We start from the raw sequence: 20,995 nt of genomic DNA, 5'->3' as shown, positions 1-20,995 counted from the left end.
AGCGAAATCATGCAACTGTTCAGTCTGGTGGCTGGGAACCAGACTTGCAGATAACCAATGCAGTCACTTTACCTCTCTCTAGAACTGTGACAGAGCTTGCTGATTATGATCTTGTATGTTTTCCACTTTGGAATCCTAGTCACATCTATGCCAGGCGTTTTATAAATGTCTCTGGCTTTGCTCTGCACTCTAATGCTCTTCTCAAGGCTGAGTGAAAGTCTTCTATAGAGAGGTCAGGATGAAGTCACTTTTGGGTGAAACAGGGACTTTTTTTTCAATGGTCAGTCACTTTTTTTCTTCTGAAAGTGCTGCTTTTCACAGCAGCAGTACTTCAACATGATTCTGAATGGATACAGCTGGATCTGAGGTGCCAGAATAACCTGTTTCTCTCATGAGATGACCAATGCATTAAAATTAAGCAGTGGCTGACTTAAATTTGCATCTAAATTAGACTATAATACCACTATTCTTAGGAGACCCTAATAAAAGCTGGAGAATGACATAAAATCAACAGATGTCTAGTTAAAAAAAAAACAAAACTAATCTAAAACTCAGATGATAAGCAAAACTGACTTTGTTCAAACCCGTTAAAATAGACTTTCCATGAAATAATTTTTCCAAGAATGTTTTAACCTCAGGTTTTGAAGAATGTCTCTTAAGTGAATAAACAGAGAAGTGAAATATAAATACATTGTTTTAAAATAAATAAATTTATAAGACAAAAAAAATAAAAATAAAAAAATATGTTATCACGGATCCCATACAGTATGAGAATAGCATGTGGTTTTCTTTTGAATTTTTTCAGCTTTATTAAGTTCTTGATAAATAGAATATTCTACTCTCTTCCAACACACAATGCACTTTCTCACTTCATATTTGATTTAAATTATTCTGCTAGCTATACAGTCCACACATGCTGAGAAGAAATCCCAGGATCCTGGAGTACTTTCCTTTCAATTGATATTAATTCTTTCAGTTTCCACCATCACAGGATAGCCTGAAAAAGGAAGAGATTCAGTCATGGAGACATCACACCTGAAACTACACCCAAAAATTCTTTCCAAGGGGACAAAGATAAATCCTCTTCGTTCCAGATGAGTTAATGAGGGCTTGGCATGAAATCAGTCAGACCGCTCATTCCAAGTCTCTATTACTGCGCTTTCTTCTTTCTCCATCTGCCTGAATTTAGATATGCTTTTAGATTTTCCTCTAATTACTTGCTTCCGAGGATTCTGGTCTGCCTTTGGCCAGCTGCTTTTTCAAAACAAGTTTTCTGTCTCTGGATAATAAGGTATTTTTGCTTCTTTTCAGTGATGGTTGGGCAGACAGAGATGAAGTCATTGAAGGTTATGAACAGGAAGCAAATGGAGGTATCACTATCAAACTGCAATCTCCAGAGGTCTTGTCATTTGATGACTACTATCTGAAACTGCGTCTGGACACCAATACCCGCAATCCTTGGTTTCCTGAGTTCTGGCAGCATAGATTTCAGTGTCGCATCCCTGGACACCCACTGGAGAATCCCAACTTCCAGAAGAACTGCACTGGTAACCTATCAGCTCTTTTTGTATTTGAATGTGTGCTCAGGGCAGGGGGGGGGGGAAAGCTTTATTTGTTTGCTTATAAATTATTAATCATGGTGAAAAGTGAGAACCAAATTGTAAATATAGAAATTGGAACTCTGGGAGGAAAATTTCTAGCACAGATTCCTCTCAATATAGTTCTGCTCTGTCATAAAAGCAGCTCATTCCACTTTGAGGTTTTATGTCTACACTGAGGCTGAGATGAATGCCTAAATTTGTAATATGGCTGCATGGCCATGAATTGAATAAAATAAGTAACAGTTAAATTTTAAGAAAAGTTTAAACAAATTGAAACCTTTTGTTCCAAAATCATCTTTTCTAACCATCAGGACAATCAGGAAATTCAGAGAAAATACTATACGGGAAAAAAAAAACAAACCTAAGGGTTTGCCCCCAGTGGCGCAGTGGTTTAAGCTGCTGCCTGCGGCACTGGAGGACCCGGGTTCGGAATCCCCCCTGTGGCGCAGGGGTAGAAGTGCCACTTCGCTACACAGAGGGCTCGAAACCCGGGAGTTGGACTCGATGATCTCTAAGGTCCCTTCCAACTCGCACGATACTATGATACTAAGGAAAATCAGTGTGTCTTCAAACTGGGAGATCATCTGTTTCACACTTTCTTTTCTTCACCCATTAAAACACATACTTTTTTTTCTCACTACGTAGCACTTATTTAAACATCAGTGTCCTACAAACAGAAGCAATACTTAGCTCATGAGTAAGAGAAGTGTATCTGCTCATAAACAGTTTTTTTTTCCTTCATGTCAGAACCTGAGAAATTAACTATTTTTTAGGAAGATTAAATGTACTGGTAAATTTAGATGGATGTGATTGCTATTCTATAAAATAATTATTGAATAATTTTGGACGTATTTAATTGTAGTTGATAAATATTTCATTTCCAGTCAAAAGAATACATTTTAATAAGGAAGTTACCCTGTGATGAACAGTAATAATGAAATCTGACTTCACATTGATTTTTGTCCTATACTTTATGTCCCTAACTGCTTTGTTCAATTGCAAGCTAACTCCTTGCAGTATTTATAGTTCTTATCTCTTCCATCAGTACTTCCCAACAACACCTTCCAATCTTTCACATTACCTTTATATTCCCCTCAGTTCTCTTATTAACAAATGAGTCATATCAACAAATACTGTGACTGACTCAACTGGCATTATGTGCTGACTGGCAGACTGACTGGGTCCAATCAGAGCTCTCGGGAGCTAGTAGGAAGACATATTGACTAAGTAATAGTTGAGTTTATGCTGATATTTTTTACTCAGAGTAATTATTAACTTTGCATTCTACCAAAATATTCATTTGTGTTATCTATATTTCTTTATGACTGCTTCACTTCATAGAAAGGAGTTAACATAGGTCAACAAGGGCAGAAATTACTAAGGAAAGAATGAATGATGGACGCACAAAGCAAATTCATAGATTTCTTTCTTAAGAAACTTAGAATTAAAATAGTTTTGCTTTGGTTGTGAAAAAGTTTCAGGCTGTTACTTAAGAAAATGTCTGATTTCTGCTGAATCTCAGCAGCTGTAAGCATGGGTAGTGCGTTATTCAGTCTCCATTTAGTTATAAAACCAAACTGTAGACAGGACTGACATGATAATTCTTTGCCACATCAAAGGCAAATATCAGCTAGTGATTTCAAACTGGACTAAATGGGTTACTTCTTCTCTGCATGTAGATGAGTTGTCAGATACAGGCCGCATGCTACAGATTTGTACTTCAGAGAAAAATCGACAAACAAAATTCATAGGAAAAAATAATGGGCTGCTTTATGGAAAAACAAACAAGCACCAACAAACTTTTTAGGACGTCTCAGGGCTGAAGGCACTAAACATCAGAGAAGATGTCCTAGGGTTATCATCCTCTGCTGTGGTACAGGTGCAAACCTGCTGCGGTGCTTTGTGCTCCTCAAGCAACAGGTGTCAGACATTCTAATAGTATTAGTGAAATACTAAAACATCAGTACACTCGGATAGTTAATTGTCATAATTCAGGCACTCTTAACATCTTTCCCTCCTCCAAGAACCTCTAAATTTTTTTGCATGGAGCTTCAAAATATATAGTACTTTTTCTCAAAAGCAGTCGTCTCTTAAACTTGAGGATGAACTTTCAGGATCATCATGCAGAACTGAGAAGTTCATAATTGCCTGAAATCACAAAAGAAAAACACCACCAGGTATCTATTCCAAATAATGGCATATCACTAGAATCAATAGACCTGCATGTCCCCAGAGAGTGTGCAGGCAAATTATTTTTCTTTACCAGCACAAAGCTGACTGATGACTTCACACACTCACACAAATTCTTCACAACAGCTTTCCGCATATATATCTTTATCTGAATTTTCTGCAGGGTTAACGATGCCACTTAAAATACTAGCAGATCCAAAGCTGGATTGTGGAGCCTTCCTCTCCAAGGAGATTTAGTATGGCAGTGTTAAAAAAAAAAAAATTCTTTTTTTTTTACCGCTCACAAATTTGGAGACAGGCCTCTTTACAAGCATTTGGGGGAAAGAAAAATCTGAATTGCCTCTCACATTCTTCACAAAGAAGGCTGAATGCACAGATTTGAAAAGGAGGGCCATAAAGCTCAAAAAATAAACAGCAATATTTGAAATCCACTAAAAAACACCAATAGACTACATTCTGACTTCATTACACCACAAATTAAAATCTTGTTGTTACTACTCCATTGCCCCAGGAAAGGTATCAAGTATTGAACCCTGGTATTAAGCTTTTCAACTCTATTATAGCTGAGAGCTTTCATTCTTATCTCACAGTATGCCATCAGTATTCCTGTAACAAGGCACACAGGATCTCGCATTATGGAAAGTGCTGAGTCCCCTGTGCTCACAGGACTCCTTGCACATTATTAGCATTCATTGTGACTAAGTCTTGGTCCTGATCTGTTCTGTATTCTGAAAGTGCACTGGTACTCATTACTGAAAACACAGCACACCTGCACTTCTGTATAAACAGAAATTGATTCAAAGGTAGTAGTCTGCTCAGATTCATCTTCAGTCTCTGGAGAGACATCATCTCAGGAAGCTCTCTAATGAAAAAGAATACCAAGGGCAAAAGATACTTGTGTTGTCTAGGGGAGCATAGTGTCTTTGTATTTACCCATCAGTGGGATCCCTAAGAAAAACCATAAGCCCTAGAAGACAGTGTATTTCTCCAACTACCTTGTTCAGAAAGATTCAGAATTCTTGGTCCTATCCAGTTTGAAAAGAAGATTAATTACACAGTTTGTATTTGAGTATCTTCAACTACTTTTTGCCCATTATAATTTTCTCACATACAAACTAATTATTTTATTGAGTAATTCATTCAGAATTGGCACTGGAATGTGAAGTTCAATTTTCAGCATTCATGGATAGGCAAGGACTTTTCTTCAAGCAATTACAGCTGCTGCATTTGCAATTTCTAGGACACTGAGTCAGCACTTGATTGGGATTGCAGACTCTAGAAAACAAGGCAAAAGCAAGTTCTTAGAAATTCCTCTTCCTTGATGACAGAAATTATTGTATGAATTCTTTCACTCAGCTACTGAGGAGATTGATGTCATCCTTCAGGAATTCTCATGTTACACTGAAGACTGTGTGTATATTTTAAGAGGGAAAGAAGAACAGCCAGAAGGAAGAAAATCCAAGTGCATCCCAGTCTGCAAAGCAGTCTGTGAGATCTATCTTAAGACTGACCACATTTGCAAGATAGTTTATTTGGATGAACTAGTACTATATAGTAGTAGCACAAGTTATTGGGAAGAGAAGAAAACCTGCTCTTTTGGGAACATTTATTTATTTCTTGTGAAAATTAAAAAGAAGCACCCTACTTTTCCTGTTTGGGTAGCAACCAAATGAGTGGGATCTATTTCTGACTCATTCTTTGCTAATGTTATAGCCAAATGAGTCTCATAAGTGACTGCCTTGCTGTTTCTCTTTTTCATGGATATAGAGCATATACTCTTCCCAACGACATAATATTGAAGTCTAGAATTTTTCTTGTGCTTTTTTTTTTTTGTTCTTTGCTTGATTTCTAGAAGGCCAAAAGCACTTCCAGTTTAGAGTTATTCTTCTTAAATAAACAGTCCACTACTGAATTATCAATGTTTTCTGTGACTAACTGCATTCTTCAGGAAACCCAGAATGTCCTGCATCTCTGTGTGGGCCACTGACTCATAGGGAGCTTCAGAACTTCACAACATTCTTCGTTGCCTTCAGATGATAAATCAGAACAGTGTAGTCCATTTTAACACTACCAGAAAAAAAGCTTCTGAATTTGAGATGTTAAGAAAATACCTATCTCAGAACAATCCTGATGCTGTGCTCCCTTGGCACGCAATTCCAGAAATGCTCCAAGCTGCAGTCACTACTTGTGTCTATTTATCAGACTAATCAGCCATTTCCACATCTAGGAGACTGTATGCTGACAGCAAGATATGGTGATAGACTGTACTGTCAATGACAAGCACTTTTCCAGCAGCTCTTTAGGAGGTTTATTCCTCTCTGAGCTGATAGAAATAGCCTGAATAGAAGTCCTTTTCTCCTCACAAAACTACAGTTACGAATGTTTTTCTGTTGGACCTGACAAGCATGAATAATAAGCATAAATTAAATCCAGTTCTCATGTATGCAGAAATGATGTAGAACGCAGTGCAATTCAAACACATCTATGGAGGTTTCACTGCTCATTTATAGAATGCCTACTCACCTCTTGGCAGATAATACAATGGCTGCAGCTTATGTGAACTAGATAGGATGAATACTCCTCTGCACCACAAGAGAGTTATGAAATTTGTTATGGAACTTATACAAACATCAGACTGTGTTCACAGCAGTTCATCTGCTGGGAAATCAGAATACACTGACAAGCAATCAGCACAGATATTTTTCTACAGAGTGAAGTGGTACAAAGTGGGCAATTCAATGATTCATTCATTGATTTAATTGATTTTTGAGGAGAAGGATTATTTATCAGTGAACCTGTTTGTGGTGGACAAGAACAAGAAATGTAGTTTTTTTGTTGTTCCAAAGGAGATTGCAGGTCAAGTTCCCTTGGATGCTTACTCATACCTTGGTCATGCCATAAAGATTACTTTTTCTGCTAATTCGTGTCTGGGTACAAGACAAACAATCAGACTGAGTGCAGACAAAGTCACAGAATTATGTAATCCCTCAGGCTGAAAGGTAGCTTAAGAAGGCTGTAGTTCAACCTCCTGTACAAAGAAAGATCAGGCATAAGTTTAGCTTTGAGGGTTTCAGGATTTTATTCACCGAAGACTTGAAAACGTCTGAGGATGAAGGCAGCAGAGTCCTCTGGGAAACCTTTTCCACAGCGAGGATTTGAAAAAGTTTGGCCTTATGTTCAATCTCATCCTCTCTTGTTTCAAGATGTATGTCCACGTTCTCATACTCCCACTGTGCTCTACTATGAAGAGCCTGTCCTTCTTTTCTTAATATCCTCCCTGGAGATATGAGAGTGCTGTTGTTGGGTTTTCCTTCAGCTATCTCTTCTCCAGGCTGAACAAGCTCAGGTCCTTCAGTCTAAACTCACAGGACAGGGATTGCACCTGCCTTGATGGACCTCTGCTGAATGAGCTCCAGATTATCAGTGTCTTTCCGTACTAGGAAGTCCTTAAACTGTACACAGTTTAAATGCAGCCTAATGAGTGAAAAGTCTAGGGTGGAAGTAATGGTTGTTTGGTGAAGTGATCGTATCCAACAGGCATGTAGTGCTGTCAGTACAGCTCAGGATGCTGCTGGCCTTCATTCCTGCCAAGGAAAGGCTGCTACCTTCTTCCATCAACTTCGGTACTGAGAAGTTGTGTCTTTTTCGATCTTTCATCACGCTCTCTTGGAAAGGACATAAGACTACATCATACCTCAGCAGTTCTCATCCTCAAATCATGCCCAGTTAGGGACAGAACACACTAATGATAGCAGAAAATAGTTTATAAGGAGAAGTAGATATTCCAGAAAAGGTGTTTATACTTTGACATGACTAATGCTGACTTGAGACAAAAATTACCTATTAAAAAACTGCAGTTTGCTTTGTCACCATGATGACCTTGTGTCATTCAAATGGCTTTGTATAGACCTGGTCTAAAAGAGATAGGGAGCACAATGCAGAGATGCTTTAGAAATCAAAGACAAATGCAAGAACACACAGAGCAGTACATTATGTGAAGACACTTGCTTATGTCGGAGAGCAGCATAGTTACGTGTGTGGGATGCTATGCCCAAACTACTAAATCAACAAGATAGCCAGATCAGTTAAGATGTCTCTAAACAGCATCTTTAAGTGTTGGCCATTTTTGCCACCAACTATTAAAAAAGGACCTAGCTCATTCAGACATAAACAGATTGAGTATAGTTTTAGTGAGGTGAGTGGTTTGTTGTTTGTTTTTTTTCCTTCTGATGTGGGATAATGTATTTTTAGAAGGTCTGCAGAGCCTGTACTTAAGTTTGTCATAGGGTTTGTTTTTCTCTGATGTTCTCTGTGACTTCACTTACTACACTGGATGGGGAAATAGAAAATTGATGGCTGACCTATTCCCATTCTTAGACAGCTTTGTACTTACATAATTCCCCTTTCAGTGTACATCCTTGTCCACCAGTAATGTAGTTCAGGACTTTTCTTAATCATGGTCTTTTTTCTTAAGATGTGTTTTAATTCTGACCAATTTATATGAAATAGCATTGCATCTTGATTTAGTCATATCAGAGGACAGAGCACTTCAGCCACGTACGTGACTGTTTCTATCTTTTCTTTAAAGAATTAATAAATTTCCAATGTGAGCTGATCTGAGTGGTTTTCAGAACGTTTAAGGTTATGTTGTGTGTTGGACAAATCAAATCCAGCAGACTTTATTAGGGTTTGTTCTGCTGTGGTGATGGAGTCCATAGAACATTCCTCTAATCTTGACATCTGCAAAGCTGCTTCACAGAGAACCCTGTGCCATGAGACTTTGCATTAGCAGAAGCATCTACAGTGGGAGTTAATTATAGTACGATACATAAAACTAAATTAAGAGAAAATTTAAGAAAATTATGATTTAAGAAAATTTCTTATGAAAGAGTCTAAGCAGACAACTCTTTCATAATAGTCACTGCTTGCAAGTTACTTGATGCAGTATATATTAAACACATTCATTAACAGAAGAAATCAAAATATTGACGTAGCATGAACTTCTCAGTATGTGTCCTTATGTCTCCGGTGACTCACCCTCCTTTGCCCCTATTTTGGGTTCCAATTAAATTCTTAGGTTCTGGAGCAGAAAATAAGCTGAGTCCTATGTCACTTTTTATGTCCTCAATATGACACAGGACATTCTAAGCTTCATCCCGCAGCTGGGTGAAAACTCTGATATCAGTTATTCAGGCATGTGAAATAAAATGTGTATGGGACAACTGTCTGAAAGAACTCTGGTTTCTACACTATTTAGCCAAGGCTTTCTTACAGCAGGTAAGGCTGGAGAACTGTAGACTCATTTTATTTCCCAGACACAATTACAGACAACTTATAAGGATTAATGAAGAGGACTGTTAATAATGTTCTTTTCTGTGATATATCATAGGCATTGTTAAGAGAAGACATTATCTACTGTCTGGTTTTTGTTCCTAGCTTCTTATTTCTGTGTTTTGGAAAAAGTAGCTATATTGATCCAATATTTCATTTTTTAAAAATACTTTTTAAACAGTTTGTCAAGAAAAATCTGTTTTTCTTCTTTTGGAATCCATAAAAATTGTTCTACACGTGCTGTTGAAAACAGCATAGAAGACAGTCTAAAAATATATATTCATGTTAGAGTGGGATATAACAAAAGTTTTCTTAATGTAGTATTTAGATCTACATTTTCCATTGTGGATTGTAACAGCCAGAGTCAACTGGGATCCTCAGGTAGGCTTGTGACATGCAGCCTTCTCCATTCCATGAGTGAACCAACAAGAGCTGAAAAGGAGCAAAACATAAATCATGGTCCCTCGTGTCTCTTCCATGCTCCTGTCTGGTGTGCCTGGGGAGCAACAGGGCAGTCCATGCTGCTTGGACTGTTGCAGCTGCTTTGAACTTGTGCAAGTAGCATGGAGAGAAGAAAAGCACATAATTGAAATGAATTAACTTGGTCTTAGAAATCATTGTGCATGTGTATGTCTGCAGGTCACCTATCAGACCAATTAGCCTAGATATAACCATTTAATCAAATCTGTAAATAAATGCGATGAAATAACACTGGTAAGTGATCAGGAAACAAGGCCATTTGCTTTTCATGCACCCTCATAGTGTTTTGTTAGATTTTATCTTTCCTTTTCTCATTTACATGGAGGTAGAATGCTGTTTAACTCAGCCAGCAGTTTTATAGCATTTCTTTACTGGCGTAATTATTCCAGAGATCTATCTGCAAATAAATATGCTTTGTATGAAGGTTGCCTATTTTCCAACTCTAAACTAGCATTTTCTAACAAAGAAGCTCAAAATTAGGCTCCTGAAGAACATGCTCTGAGACCTAGATAGATTGTCCTGATTTTTAAGGATACTGATCTCCCATTATCCCCATGGAAGTCAATAGCAACGAGAGAAGTTCAGGTATTAATCAAGGCAATTAATTAGGGGCCTGAACATGTGTTCAGGTTCCTGATATAAATATCCAAGATGTTTAATGCTTTGGAAGCTGCAGAACAATAACTGAGTTCTGTCTCTTTCAGATAAAGTCTGAGGCTTCATATGAATAGAATGACACTTGAAACTTAATCAGTCCTATTTTCTCTGCTTTTTATTTTCTCCATCATTGCGTGTTATAATTGAATATCTGTGAGGGTATCTGACTCAAAAATTTCATTTATTAATGGTGAAAATCACGATTGATGCTAGCTAAAGTACATCAAAAGCTGCAAATACTTCTTTACATTTTTGAGTTTGATTTTAAGTGTGCTCATTCCTGCCTCTTGTAAGAGTAGCAGCAACTCATTATCTGCTAGACTTGTTCCAAATAACAGATACGTTAAGAATAGTAGTTCTAAATATGTCTTTAATGAAGTGTGCAAGTAAGGCAGCAAGGTTGCATAGTTACCTGAGGGAAAGGGGAAGACTGAAGGTTGAATTTTCTTTTTTTGTTTCTTTACATGCCATATAGAAAATGTCCTCTGTGAAATCCTGCCTTTAGAGAGACTGGATCGGTATGCAGGATGGCACTGGGGGAAGAAGTTAGCTTAATCAATTTGTAAAGAAAGCAAGAAGAACAACGTCACTGCAATAATAACCAATCATATTTAAATAGTGCCTGAGGATTTAAGAACACTCTGAGGGCATTTGTAGAACACTGCAGAATCTCAAAAAGGGGCTTAGGGAGAGTTTTGAATGGACTGAGAATGATAGAAACAGATACAGTATATGCAGTAGGAGTAACAAATTGAATTCCCTGCTATCGTATTTCCAAGCAAGGGAACAGAGGGAAAAGAATTGAAACAAACAAAGAAAAAGCTGTCAAAGAATATCTTGGGATGGGGGGATTGCAGTGCCAGATTGGAATATGGCCTGTTCTGGATCAGGCAGGATAAAAGCCCTCCTTTCCATTCACACCTTTTGTGAATCTTCCATTAAAATAATCATGTTATTGCCTACATCCTTTAAACACAAAGATTGAGCTTTGTTGGCATTACATTTTAGTCAGCTAATGAAAAAATAAGATGGATATCAGATGCTATATCTGGATTTGAAATCAGTGTCTTTGCTGATTACATGTACAAGCTATTCAATCAGAGAACAACAACAAAAATCTGTAGGCATATATTATTCCTGTTTATAAGATGAAATATTCATTTCTTATTAAAATAGGATCTGAGAATTAATGACTTGCTGTAGAAGTTAAATAATAATCTCAAATAAATAATAGAAAGTTTTGTGGTCATTTTACAGGCAGTTTGTATGCAGTCCAGCTTTTAAGAAAAACAAAATTAATCATAATAATTATTTGTCAAGTCCTCACAATAATTATTGTATGTCTCTGAGAAAGACAATGGAATCACTCCAGTTTATCTCCTTTGCTGCGTATTTCTGGAATAAGCAGGCAATTTAATGTTATTAAAAGGCACATACTTCTAGTGAGTGTTCTAATGAGAATGAGAGTAGAATTTAAGGTTAAACTGCATCTGAACTGATGGATTCCCCAAGATCAGAATCACAAGTAGAGTTTTACTGATTTATAGCTTAAAAACTTGAATATGACCATTCATTTTACATTTGGATATCTGAGCTTAGGTACTAATAAACCACTGTCATTTCATTCCAGATTCCTGGTCAGTTCTATGAGTCTTAAAATGACAATATTAATTTGGGAATGAATTTCTACAAGATAGCAGCCAGATACAGAAGGTTTTCTATTCATAAAGTAAATTAAATAACCCTTTACTTACCCTGTTCATGATAGAATTCCAAGCTTCTTTATTAGAATGCACATAATAATGGAAATTCATAATTTTCCATGCATTATCGCAGCCTTGTGTCTCAATTTGATGTATGAAGGCAGACGATAAAAGGAGAACCTGTATGTACAAAGTGATGCTTCTTTCAAACCATTTGAACTGATACTGAAAAACGTGACCTATGTTTGCCTCAGAGTCCAAGATACAGAAATAGATTTATCTCAAATAGGAATCATTACTTTCCTCTTTTGTTTTCCAGTCTATTAATTCCAAAACAAACAAACAAATAAATAATACTTAGACCAAGACCTACAGACCACGTGCCACATATATTAACTTGTAGTGAAAGTTCTCTCCTTTTTTTCCAGTTTCCTGCTCTTGCTATATACACTTTCTGTAGGCACATATCCATACAGCTTTTCAACTGCGACCACTTTCTATTGACTCTTACTGACAAGAGTCACAAAGCCTTTGGGAAATGACAGTCTCATCCATTGCTTATGTCCTTGTGTAAGTAGAAAGAAGATGTAAAAGAAAAGCTCTACTCTCTGGGGTGCTGGCACATTTGAACATAACTTTGTTGTCACCCACAGTGTGAACATGACTTATGTGGTTTATCATGTGGTGTTTATGTTTTAAATCTTCTTTTCCTGAAGTCATTGTTTTGTGTGAGAGTCTGAATGTCCAAGGGGGGAAGCAGAAATGGTTGGGAGGTGGGCTCCACGCTCCTGTGTTTGCTAAGCAAATTTTCAGACTGGGGAAGAAAGGAGCAGTTAAAAAGACATCTGTTTCCTATTTTTTTTCTCCTAAGTTGCTTTGTGTGTGGTCTGGATCTGCGAGTTAATCGTGGTTCAGGGTTGGCAGCACTGCTGAGTCCCTTTTCTATTGCTCAGAGCCTAGTGTCTCTGAGACTCTCTGGCCTCTGATTAATGAGTGAATCAGCAGCTTGCATAGTCATTTCCACTCATAATAGTTCGGCTTTACTGTGGCACTGCTGTATTTGTGTATGTCAGCCTCCTTGACATTAAGCTCGTAAAGCCCTAATGTGCTTACATAACATGATATGGAGAACTAAGAAAGTAAATTTAATTAAAGATTTCCTTACTGCTTCTAACACACAGGGAGGGACAAAAGATAGACATATCTTTTTGAACACTGAAGGACTATGTGGCATCCTCACAAAAACAGGCGTGGAAGCTGAAGACACAGAAAGTGTATGTGCATAGTGTATCTAAAAAGGAAACTGATCTTCTGAAGTAGACACCTGGGATGAATAGAAACCTGTGTCTCTTGATAGCTGGATTAATATTTGAGCTTTCTTTAGCCATTGAATTGTCATTTGTGAAAGAAAAAATGTAGGTGAAAGTAAGGAAAGAACAGCCTCATATATTTGCACAATCTGTTTCTTCTCCAGGAGAGAGTCATTATTTATTTGTCTTACTTTATTAGTGAAAATATATAATAACTTGCATATAAACATTGAGTCAGTAAGCATCCAGTTAATGCCTTTGGTAGACAATTTAGAGAAAAAAAAATATGTGAGGAGCTTCTGCTGAATGCTCACACTTTGATTTGCTTTAATTTCTCTCTGTAGAATTATCTAAAACTAGAAGTAAACCAATCTCAATTAAAAAGCAGCATTCATCAGTCATTGCAGTAATATCTGGGAGACCCATAGACTTCTTTGTGCTCAGAAAGAAAATAGAAGGGTGTCTGAACTGGTAACTGGAACTGTACATCAAATATAATTGTGTGAATAGAATCTCTTTGCTTAGGAGAATTAAAAAAAGAAAGAAAAACATTTGAAGAGTGGAAATGGAACCTTTTCTGATTTAATGACATCCTGAAAATGAAGTGTGCAACCCTGTGAACTCCATTTATTTCTTCATGAGTACTGTACAATTTGAAATGTTTATCAGTGTGTTTTCAAATCTGGTGTAGAATCCACATGTTGTGAGATATTTCTTCCTTTTATCTGCCCCAGGAAAAGATTTCTGTATTCTTGCCAAATGGCAGAGCCACCTGCTGTTCTACAGAAAGCACAGCATTATTTTGTACAGATTGGTGACATGATGTTCAGGAGGAAGTTAGGGAAAGATCCCTTTTCTTAAATAATACATCCTTCCTCATATTTGCCTGGTAAGCATTAGAGTTACATCCATTCCAACAAACAGTTCATACTACAGTGGGAATCAGGTTCCTCTTTTATGTCTTTTTGATAGCTCTTCTACCATCCCTCTTGTATGTGCTGTCAGTCAGGACCCACTCTTCTCTGTATGTAGTTGCTTCTTGAACTTGCCTCCCTGCAGCAAAGATACACCGAAGTCGAAAGCGACCATTACACATGATCCACCTTTGTTGGAAAACAATAAAAAAGCTGGTGTTTTTTTGAGTAGAAACCATACTGGAAAAAAAAAAAAAAAATGATTCAGCATGATTGAGATTGTTTGTTGTAGATTAAATGAAATACTTGTTATGGTCAGTGACAAATTTTTCAGTCCATTGTTCTGTGTCATGAAAACTGAATGAACTGAAATAATTTTTAAATTCAGATTGAAACAAAGCCTTTTTATTTCTGAGTTGCTTTTGCAGGTAAGAAGATAAAACAAGCCTGGTCTGGTGGTTGGTGACCCTGCCCATGGCAAGGGAATTAAAACTAGATGATCTTTGAGGTCCTTTTCAACCCAGGCCATTCTATGATTCTATGATGCTATGAAAAAGATTTACTTTTCCACAATATTTTGGCAGTCTTATTAGCTTGCACAGCCTTTGAGAAAAGTACAAACAGAGCCTACAGCCCTCATCTGCAGTTCCTTGTTCTGGTCACTCAGTAACATTTTCTGGCCTCACTTTCATAAGCAGGCAGATACAGCTGGAATTGCTTGGATAACTAGAAGTTGCTTCTGAAAAGACAGATTTAGTAATTATTCTCAGTGCTTACTTGACTGTGGGCTGAAAGAGGTGGGTGTTTGGATGTTTTCATATACAATAATGAAATTCTGTGAATCTAACTTGTTACCTCTGACTACATTTGGACATACTGAGTGCAGAAGAGCCAACAAGAATCATCAAAAGATGGGGATTTTATTCAGATTCCATTGCCATATAAAACTAATGAACAGAATGCATTTGGTTTTAAAAAGATAGTATGAAGAGAACAAGTCATTTACTGTGCAGGTAGTGAACATATCATGTTTGTACTAATTGCATTTAGAGGCATTATAATCTGTGGTACTAATTTTGCAATGCCTTAAGGTGAAATTCGTTAAATAATTATGTTGTTATCCTTGTTGTTAGATAACACAAGAGATGTTAGATAACATAAACAGAGTGTAAGAATGAAAGAACTGGCAACGTTTGTAAAATACCTGCACTGCTAAATGAGCTTAGAAAATGAAGCCTTTTGCAAGAATAGAATTTATTTTGGCTCTTCATAATGTGATTTAAAAAATAAAAACAAACAAACAAAAAAAATCTGATAGATAAAAAAATAAGGATTCAGTGACAAAATAGAAATATAGAATTCATTGCATTTTCTCTCCTATACATCCAAAGATAAAACTGTAATTAGCAGGTTATGCATCCAAATAAAAGTAGCCAAATATTTCCAAGGAGCCAAGTACTCTGAATTTCACAAAATGATATCAGTCTGTTCATCACTTTTCGTGTGCCATTTAGTTACCAAAATAATTTCTAGTGACTGAGATTTCAAATAACCTATCAGGTTAGCTATTGGCCTTCTGCCTTTCCCCCTGCAAGATCCTATGACACAAATTTGCTGTGATCCAAGTTTGTCAGGCCTTCTGTAATGTGGGACACCACAAGATTTGTGACTTCTGTTTTTTTTTCCAAGGGCATGTCATATCACTACCATATCTCTGCACAAATTTATACAGAGCCAGATGGACATGTTTGCTCCAAGTCACTGGTTAAGGCAGTGCACATTGAAACTAAGAGAGAAGGCAGGAAATCTGCATTCCTGGTTTCTTTAACACCAAGGGGAAATTTATTGCAAGCCTGGGTGCTATTCTACTAGCTCATGGTATAACCTGTGCTCTGTCCCCTGGCATCCTCTTGGGGGGAACACTTGTCTCTCTTTGGCATGGTTTTATGCCAGGCTATTGTGCACACAGACCAAGTATGGCAGTTTTCATTTTTTCAGCATTCCTTTTTCAGCCTTAGTTATCCTTCCACAACAATTTCTTTGTCTAAATGAGCTCTATACTAAATGTGACCCATCACCATGCTGCTGGCAACAAAGCTAAAATCTCATATTGCATACCCAGAAAGCATTTCAATCCTAGGACTGACCACTACAATTAAGGAAGGGAACGTATGCTACTTCTAAGGCCTTCAGCCCTTTTTCAGGACTGTCAGAAAAGATGATTACTTTCATAATTGGTCAAATTGGACCAATGGAAAAAATCACTTTTTATGTGACATTAAATTTTCTCTTCATTTGGACGTCTGGGAAAAAAAAAATATCTGTCTAATTCAGAAATTATCATTTATAATAGTTTTATTCAACAGATTTTGGCTTTTATTCTAATCAAGAGTCATCTGTGAACAGACTGTGTTCTTTATCAAACGTGTGTGTTTGTTCAGAATTTACCAACTGGCTAGCTATTGATCTGATTCTTCAACCAAAATGTTTCTACATTTCTTTCTATTCCATCCTCCTTCCTGCCATAACCTTTCTGAGAACTGCAAACAAGAAGCCCTTTCTGCTTAATCTCTTGTTGAGAACACCAGTATAGACTTTTCCTACCATTACCTTATGCCTGTAAGTTTAGGTCACTTCTAGCTGTAATTTTGATAGTGTTGTTTTTCTTAATTTCAGTTGATCAGGTGGAATTTGCATGAGTACTCTCTCTGCTATTGAGAATGCTGATAGCACCATACTTGCTTCACAGCAAAGGCACTAGACATTAATGGTTGCTTTACCTTCAGCTCCTCCTAAAAGCCCACCTGAAGATAACATTAGTTACATTTGAGGCACATTACAGTGAAAGGAAATGCACTGAGTTTCATGAAATTTGTTCTGTTCTGCATTTACCAAGGCTATTATTTCTAGCAGTGCTGGGAGCATTTTTCTATTGTGTGCAGCCAGAGTGTGTTGTTGCTAAAGATTATTTTTATTTTCACATCCCTCTTTTTCATCTAACTTACAAAGAAAATAAGATGACCCAAAGTTTTGAGGAACTCATAAAAGGAAACGATTAAGGGAAGATTTGCATTGCATGCAATATAAAAATGAGCATGAAATGTAGGAGACCTGAATTCTTCAATGTCATTCAGAAAGTTAATGACCTAATTTTAGTGACTTCAGTTAATCCAGTTACAATTTTCTTAGTGAAAACTGAGGTCCCCCAAAAAAGTAAAAAAATAAGAAAGATAATAAAGTACTTCTCTGTTTTTAATGTTTTTAATGTTACTTTACCACAGTGTTCAGAGTAGTTTTTGTAGATCAATGATCTTTTTTTTTCTTCCAGAGGACGAGAGGAAAAAGAGAAGTAGAAATTTCTCAGTCCAGAGTTCTGCTTTTCTCTTTGTTACTTTTCAAAGACCTTTTGAGGAAAAATAATTGCTTTACAGAGAAGCCCTGCACCAAATATAACATAGTTCTTACATTTATTAAAAAGCTGTTCTATGAAAACCAAATTGAACATTGATTGCCTCTATTTTTTCTCTGACTTAACATAATTACATTATCTCCCTTGTTTAAAAATATTGTTTCCTACTGATTCTTATAAGTGAATTTTTACAAGCTCATACACATAAGTATATCAATAACTTGTGATGGTGAAAATGAAATAAATTTGATTTTACCAGCTGGAAGCTAAGTTTAGGTAAAGCATGTCTTCTCATAGAAAATTTACTGTAAAATCTCTTATTTACACATAGGGACATTTATATTACTGATATGGGGACAATTCCTTACCAGATTAGGCTCTGCATGTTACTTTTCAATTGAGTACGACTATTTCTGTAAGTGCAGAAAAGCAGTCATCTCTGCAGTGGATCACTGTGCGTTTCAAGCCTCAAAGCCAACGTGATGATCACATCTAATTGTTCAAAAGCAAATCCTCCTACCATCAAATATTTATTCTCTTTGGAGGTACACATATTATACTGAAATATGAGAAACCAAATCTGTACTTTGCTGTGTTCACACATACTTGAAGATAGAAGTTTCATTTCAAAAACTGTCAAGTTCTGCTACATTTAGGTTTTTACTTCTGGCAGCCATCTGAACATTTGTCTTGGAAAAAGTACATGGATACTGTCATTATCTCCTGCAAAGGTCACTGATGTGTTTGTTTCTATACTTTTTGAAATTAATTGACAAATTAGGGAGGCAACTGAAATAAACTCTTGGGCAGAAAAAAGTTGAGTGCTGTAACCTACATCAGTCTGCTCTTCAGCTATTTGCTACTGACAGGCTTCATGACAAAGAGAACTGCAATGCTGAGCTCAGGAGCTTTCCACCTCTCTGTCCCATCAGGATGGAGACCATGTTCATTCTCTGTCTACAGGAAGGCAAGATTGGTAAATTCACAGTGTGTTAGTCCTTTGGGACTAATCAGCAGATGTAAGCAAAGAAGCTGAGAAGTCCTTCCAGAGCAGCTTTTCCCAAGGATGAGTGTAAGAAGTGTCTTCATTATCTGGTTTGAAAGACACACAATACACAATTAGGAGAAGGAGCTGTTTTATTAACTTTAAAGTTTCTGTGAACTTGTAGATTTTCCTCTTTTATTTGTATTAGAATGACAGCTACCTTCTCCAACCTGGGCTTGAGAAGTGTCAGTTATCACCTAGTCTCTCACACATCCTACTTCCCTAGCACAGACAAGGTGTTACTGTGTCTAAGTACCAGAGACTGGATTGCAAACGCCTGTTAACACTGAGTAATGTGGGAGGCCCACAGACAACAGCATCTTGCAACTTGGAGCATATTGAGAGAGAATGACTCAGGGGATGGGAAACAAAACAGAGAGGTTTCTTGTTCCCCCAGCCCTCAGGACCTGTGTGGTTCAGGCCTCTGTGACTCAGGGTTAGTACTGGCAGCGTGCAGCAGCTTGTGACGGGAAATAGGGGACAACCTGACCCCCACGGGGTCTGGCTTGAGATGCAACCACAAATGGCACCCTCTGGCAGAGCCTGAGCATCAGCAGATCGGAGCTAAAACCTACACAAGAGGAAAGACTTCACTGCCACATTGTTTCTGGTCAGTGGACAGAGACTTGTATGTCTGCTCATGCCGGCTTCTAAGCTGCAGTTATGTAAAATTCCTTTTAGTGTTACAAACTTCCTTAGACTTTCTGTAGCAAACAAGAAATTGGCTTCTCTATGACTTTCAACTAACATAAATAGTTCTGATAACTTGAGAAGTGGTGCTGTCTTACATTGTTTGTTTACTTCCACTGGAAGGACATTGTTATACTGGTCCTCAAAACCAAAAATAAAATAAAATAAAATAAAAAATCTTCAAATGTGATGAAAAGCCAAACTTTTAAGCAAGTTGCATCCTTCTGATGCTGAGCTGTTTAACCCTTTTTAGCATAAATAACAGTGTTTAATGAAAAACAATAATTCTAATAACAGCAAATTAAAGCTGACAGTTTCATTAAGTTGTGCTTTTTTTCTAAAGCCATTTCATTTCACTTTCAGTGATTTAAAGATTTCTGACAAATATGTACATGTAAATTTAATCTCCTTCTTACAAGTTGTTTATTCTTCTAAAGCTTTTATGAAAACCTTTCAATCTCTTACTGCTTTTTCATATTTTCACATTGTTTTCATGTTTATAATAATGTTTTTATTTTTACTATTTTAGGTAATGAAAGCCTAGAAGAAAACTATGTTCAGGACAGTAAAATGGGATTTGTCATCAATGCTATATATGCTATGGCTCATGGACTCCAAAATATGCATCATTCCCTTTGTCCAGGACATGTTGGGCTGTGTGATGCTATGAAGCCAATTGATGGCAGCAAACTCTTGGAGTTTCTCCTCAAGTCCACATTCATTGGTGTTTCTGGAGAAGAAGTTTGGTTTGATGAAAAGGGAGATGCCCCAGGAAGGTAAGGAAAAGTTTCATCTAAACATATTATAGCAGATACTGGGATGTGGGTGTTGTTAGTGGTTTGAATTTCTTTGGCTGCTTTGCTAAAGCATACAGCAAGTACACTCTGAGACAGAAACAGAGCAGTCTGGGTGAGTCTTACTAGTAGAAAGGAATAACAATGATAACACGTGATATATTGATAACTGCAGCTTCTGTTGGGATAAGAGTTACGTTAAAGCCTGTAATATTTCTAGTGTTTTGGGTGAGGACAGACTGTGTATCTCAGAGATTTTTGGTATCTGAGTTAGTAATGGGCTCGGCAGTAGGGCTTTAATATGGACAGTGCGTAATACAAGTGACTGGAGTTTAATGAAGTATTTGCTTGCTGAAATTTTAATGTTAGGTCTATAAAGCATATCCTTTTCCAAGTGGAACTCAGCTGCTCCATGTGCCCCAGGACACAGTGGTGCATCCATGCTAGAAAGTATGTAGTTTTGCTTGCTGAACTACTGTGTGCTCTCCTTAACTAGCTTCAGATAAATTCAGCTGTCTCAGGATTCAAAGATAGGTCAGGCAGGCTAAGTAATTGTGTTTGCCAGAAAGTACTGTGTTTCTTTCAAGTGGGGTCCAGTAGATTCCACTTTCTGTAGCTGCTACTGTCAACGCTCCCTCCTTCCTCTCCCCCTGGAAGACACAGTGTGCACCCAAGCAATGAGAGAGACATCAACTTTATGGACTTGGTCATCATCTTGATTTCTCTCGTGGAAGACAGCTGACAAATCTTTCCCACTTTACTTAGGTTTGTGGGCTCTGTCCAACTATTTTAAGTGAGGCACCTCCCAGACAAATTTATTTGTTGACTTAAAATAAATATAATTCAGCTGCTGGTGCACATGATTCATTAT

The 20,995-nt window shown here is 37.2% G+C and overlaps 1 protein-coding gene across 8 annotated transcripts in view; it reads left to right on the top strand.

Moving 5' to 3' along the window:
* The window catches only part of GRM1 (glutamate metabotropic receptor 1), a 172,202-nt gene that overhangs the window by 107,889 nt on the left and 43,318 nt on the right, over positions 1-20,995 (top strand). For all 8 annotated transcript variants that reach the window (XM_072331559.1, XM_072331557.1, XM_072331553.1 and 5 more), the window contains 2 exons: positions 1,312-1,547; positions 19,860-20,106. In XM_072331559.1, the coding sequence (XP_072187660.1) occupies positions 1,312-1,547; positions 19,860-20,106 (483 nt within the window). The remainder of the gene's footprint in view (positions 1-1,311; positions 1,548-19,859; positions 20,107-20,995) is intronic.

This window comes from Excalfactoria chinensis, chromosome 3 (genome assembly GCF_039878825.1).
Source record: "Excalfactoria chinensis isolate bCotChi1 chromosome 3, bCotChi1.hap2, whole genome shotgun sequence".
NCBI classification, from domain to species: domain Eukaryota; kingdom Metazoa; phylum Chordata; class Aves; order Galliformes; family Phasianidae; genus Excalfactoria; species Excalfactoria chinensis.
Note: the sequence above shows the minus strand (reverse complement) of the source record. Positions and strands in the feature narration are given on the sequence as shown.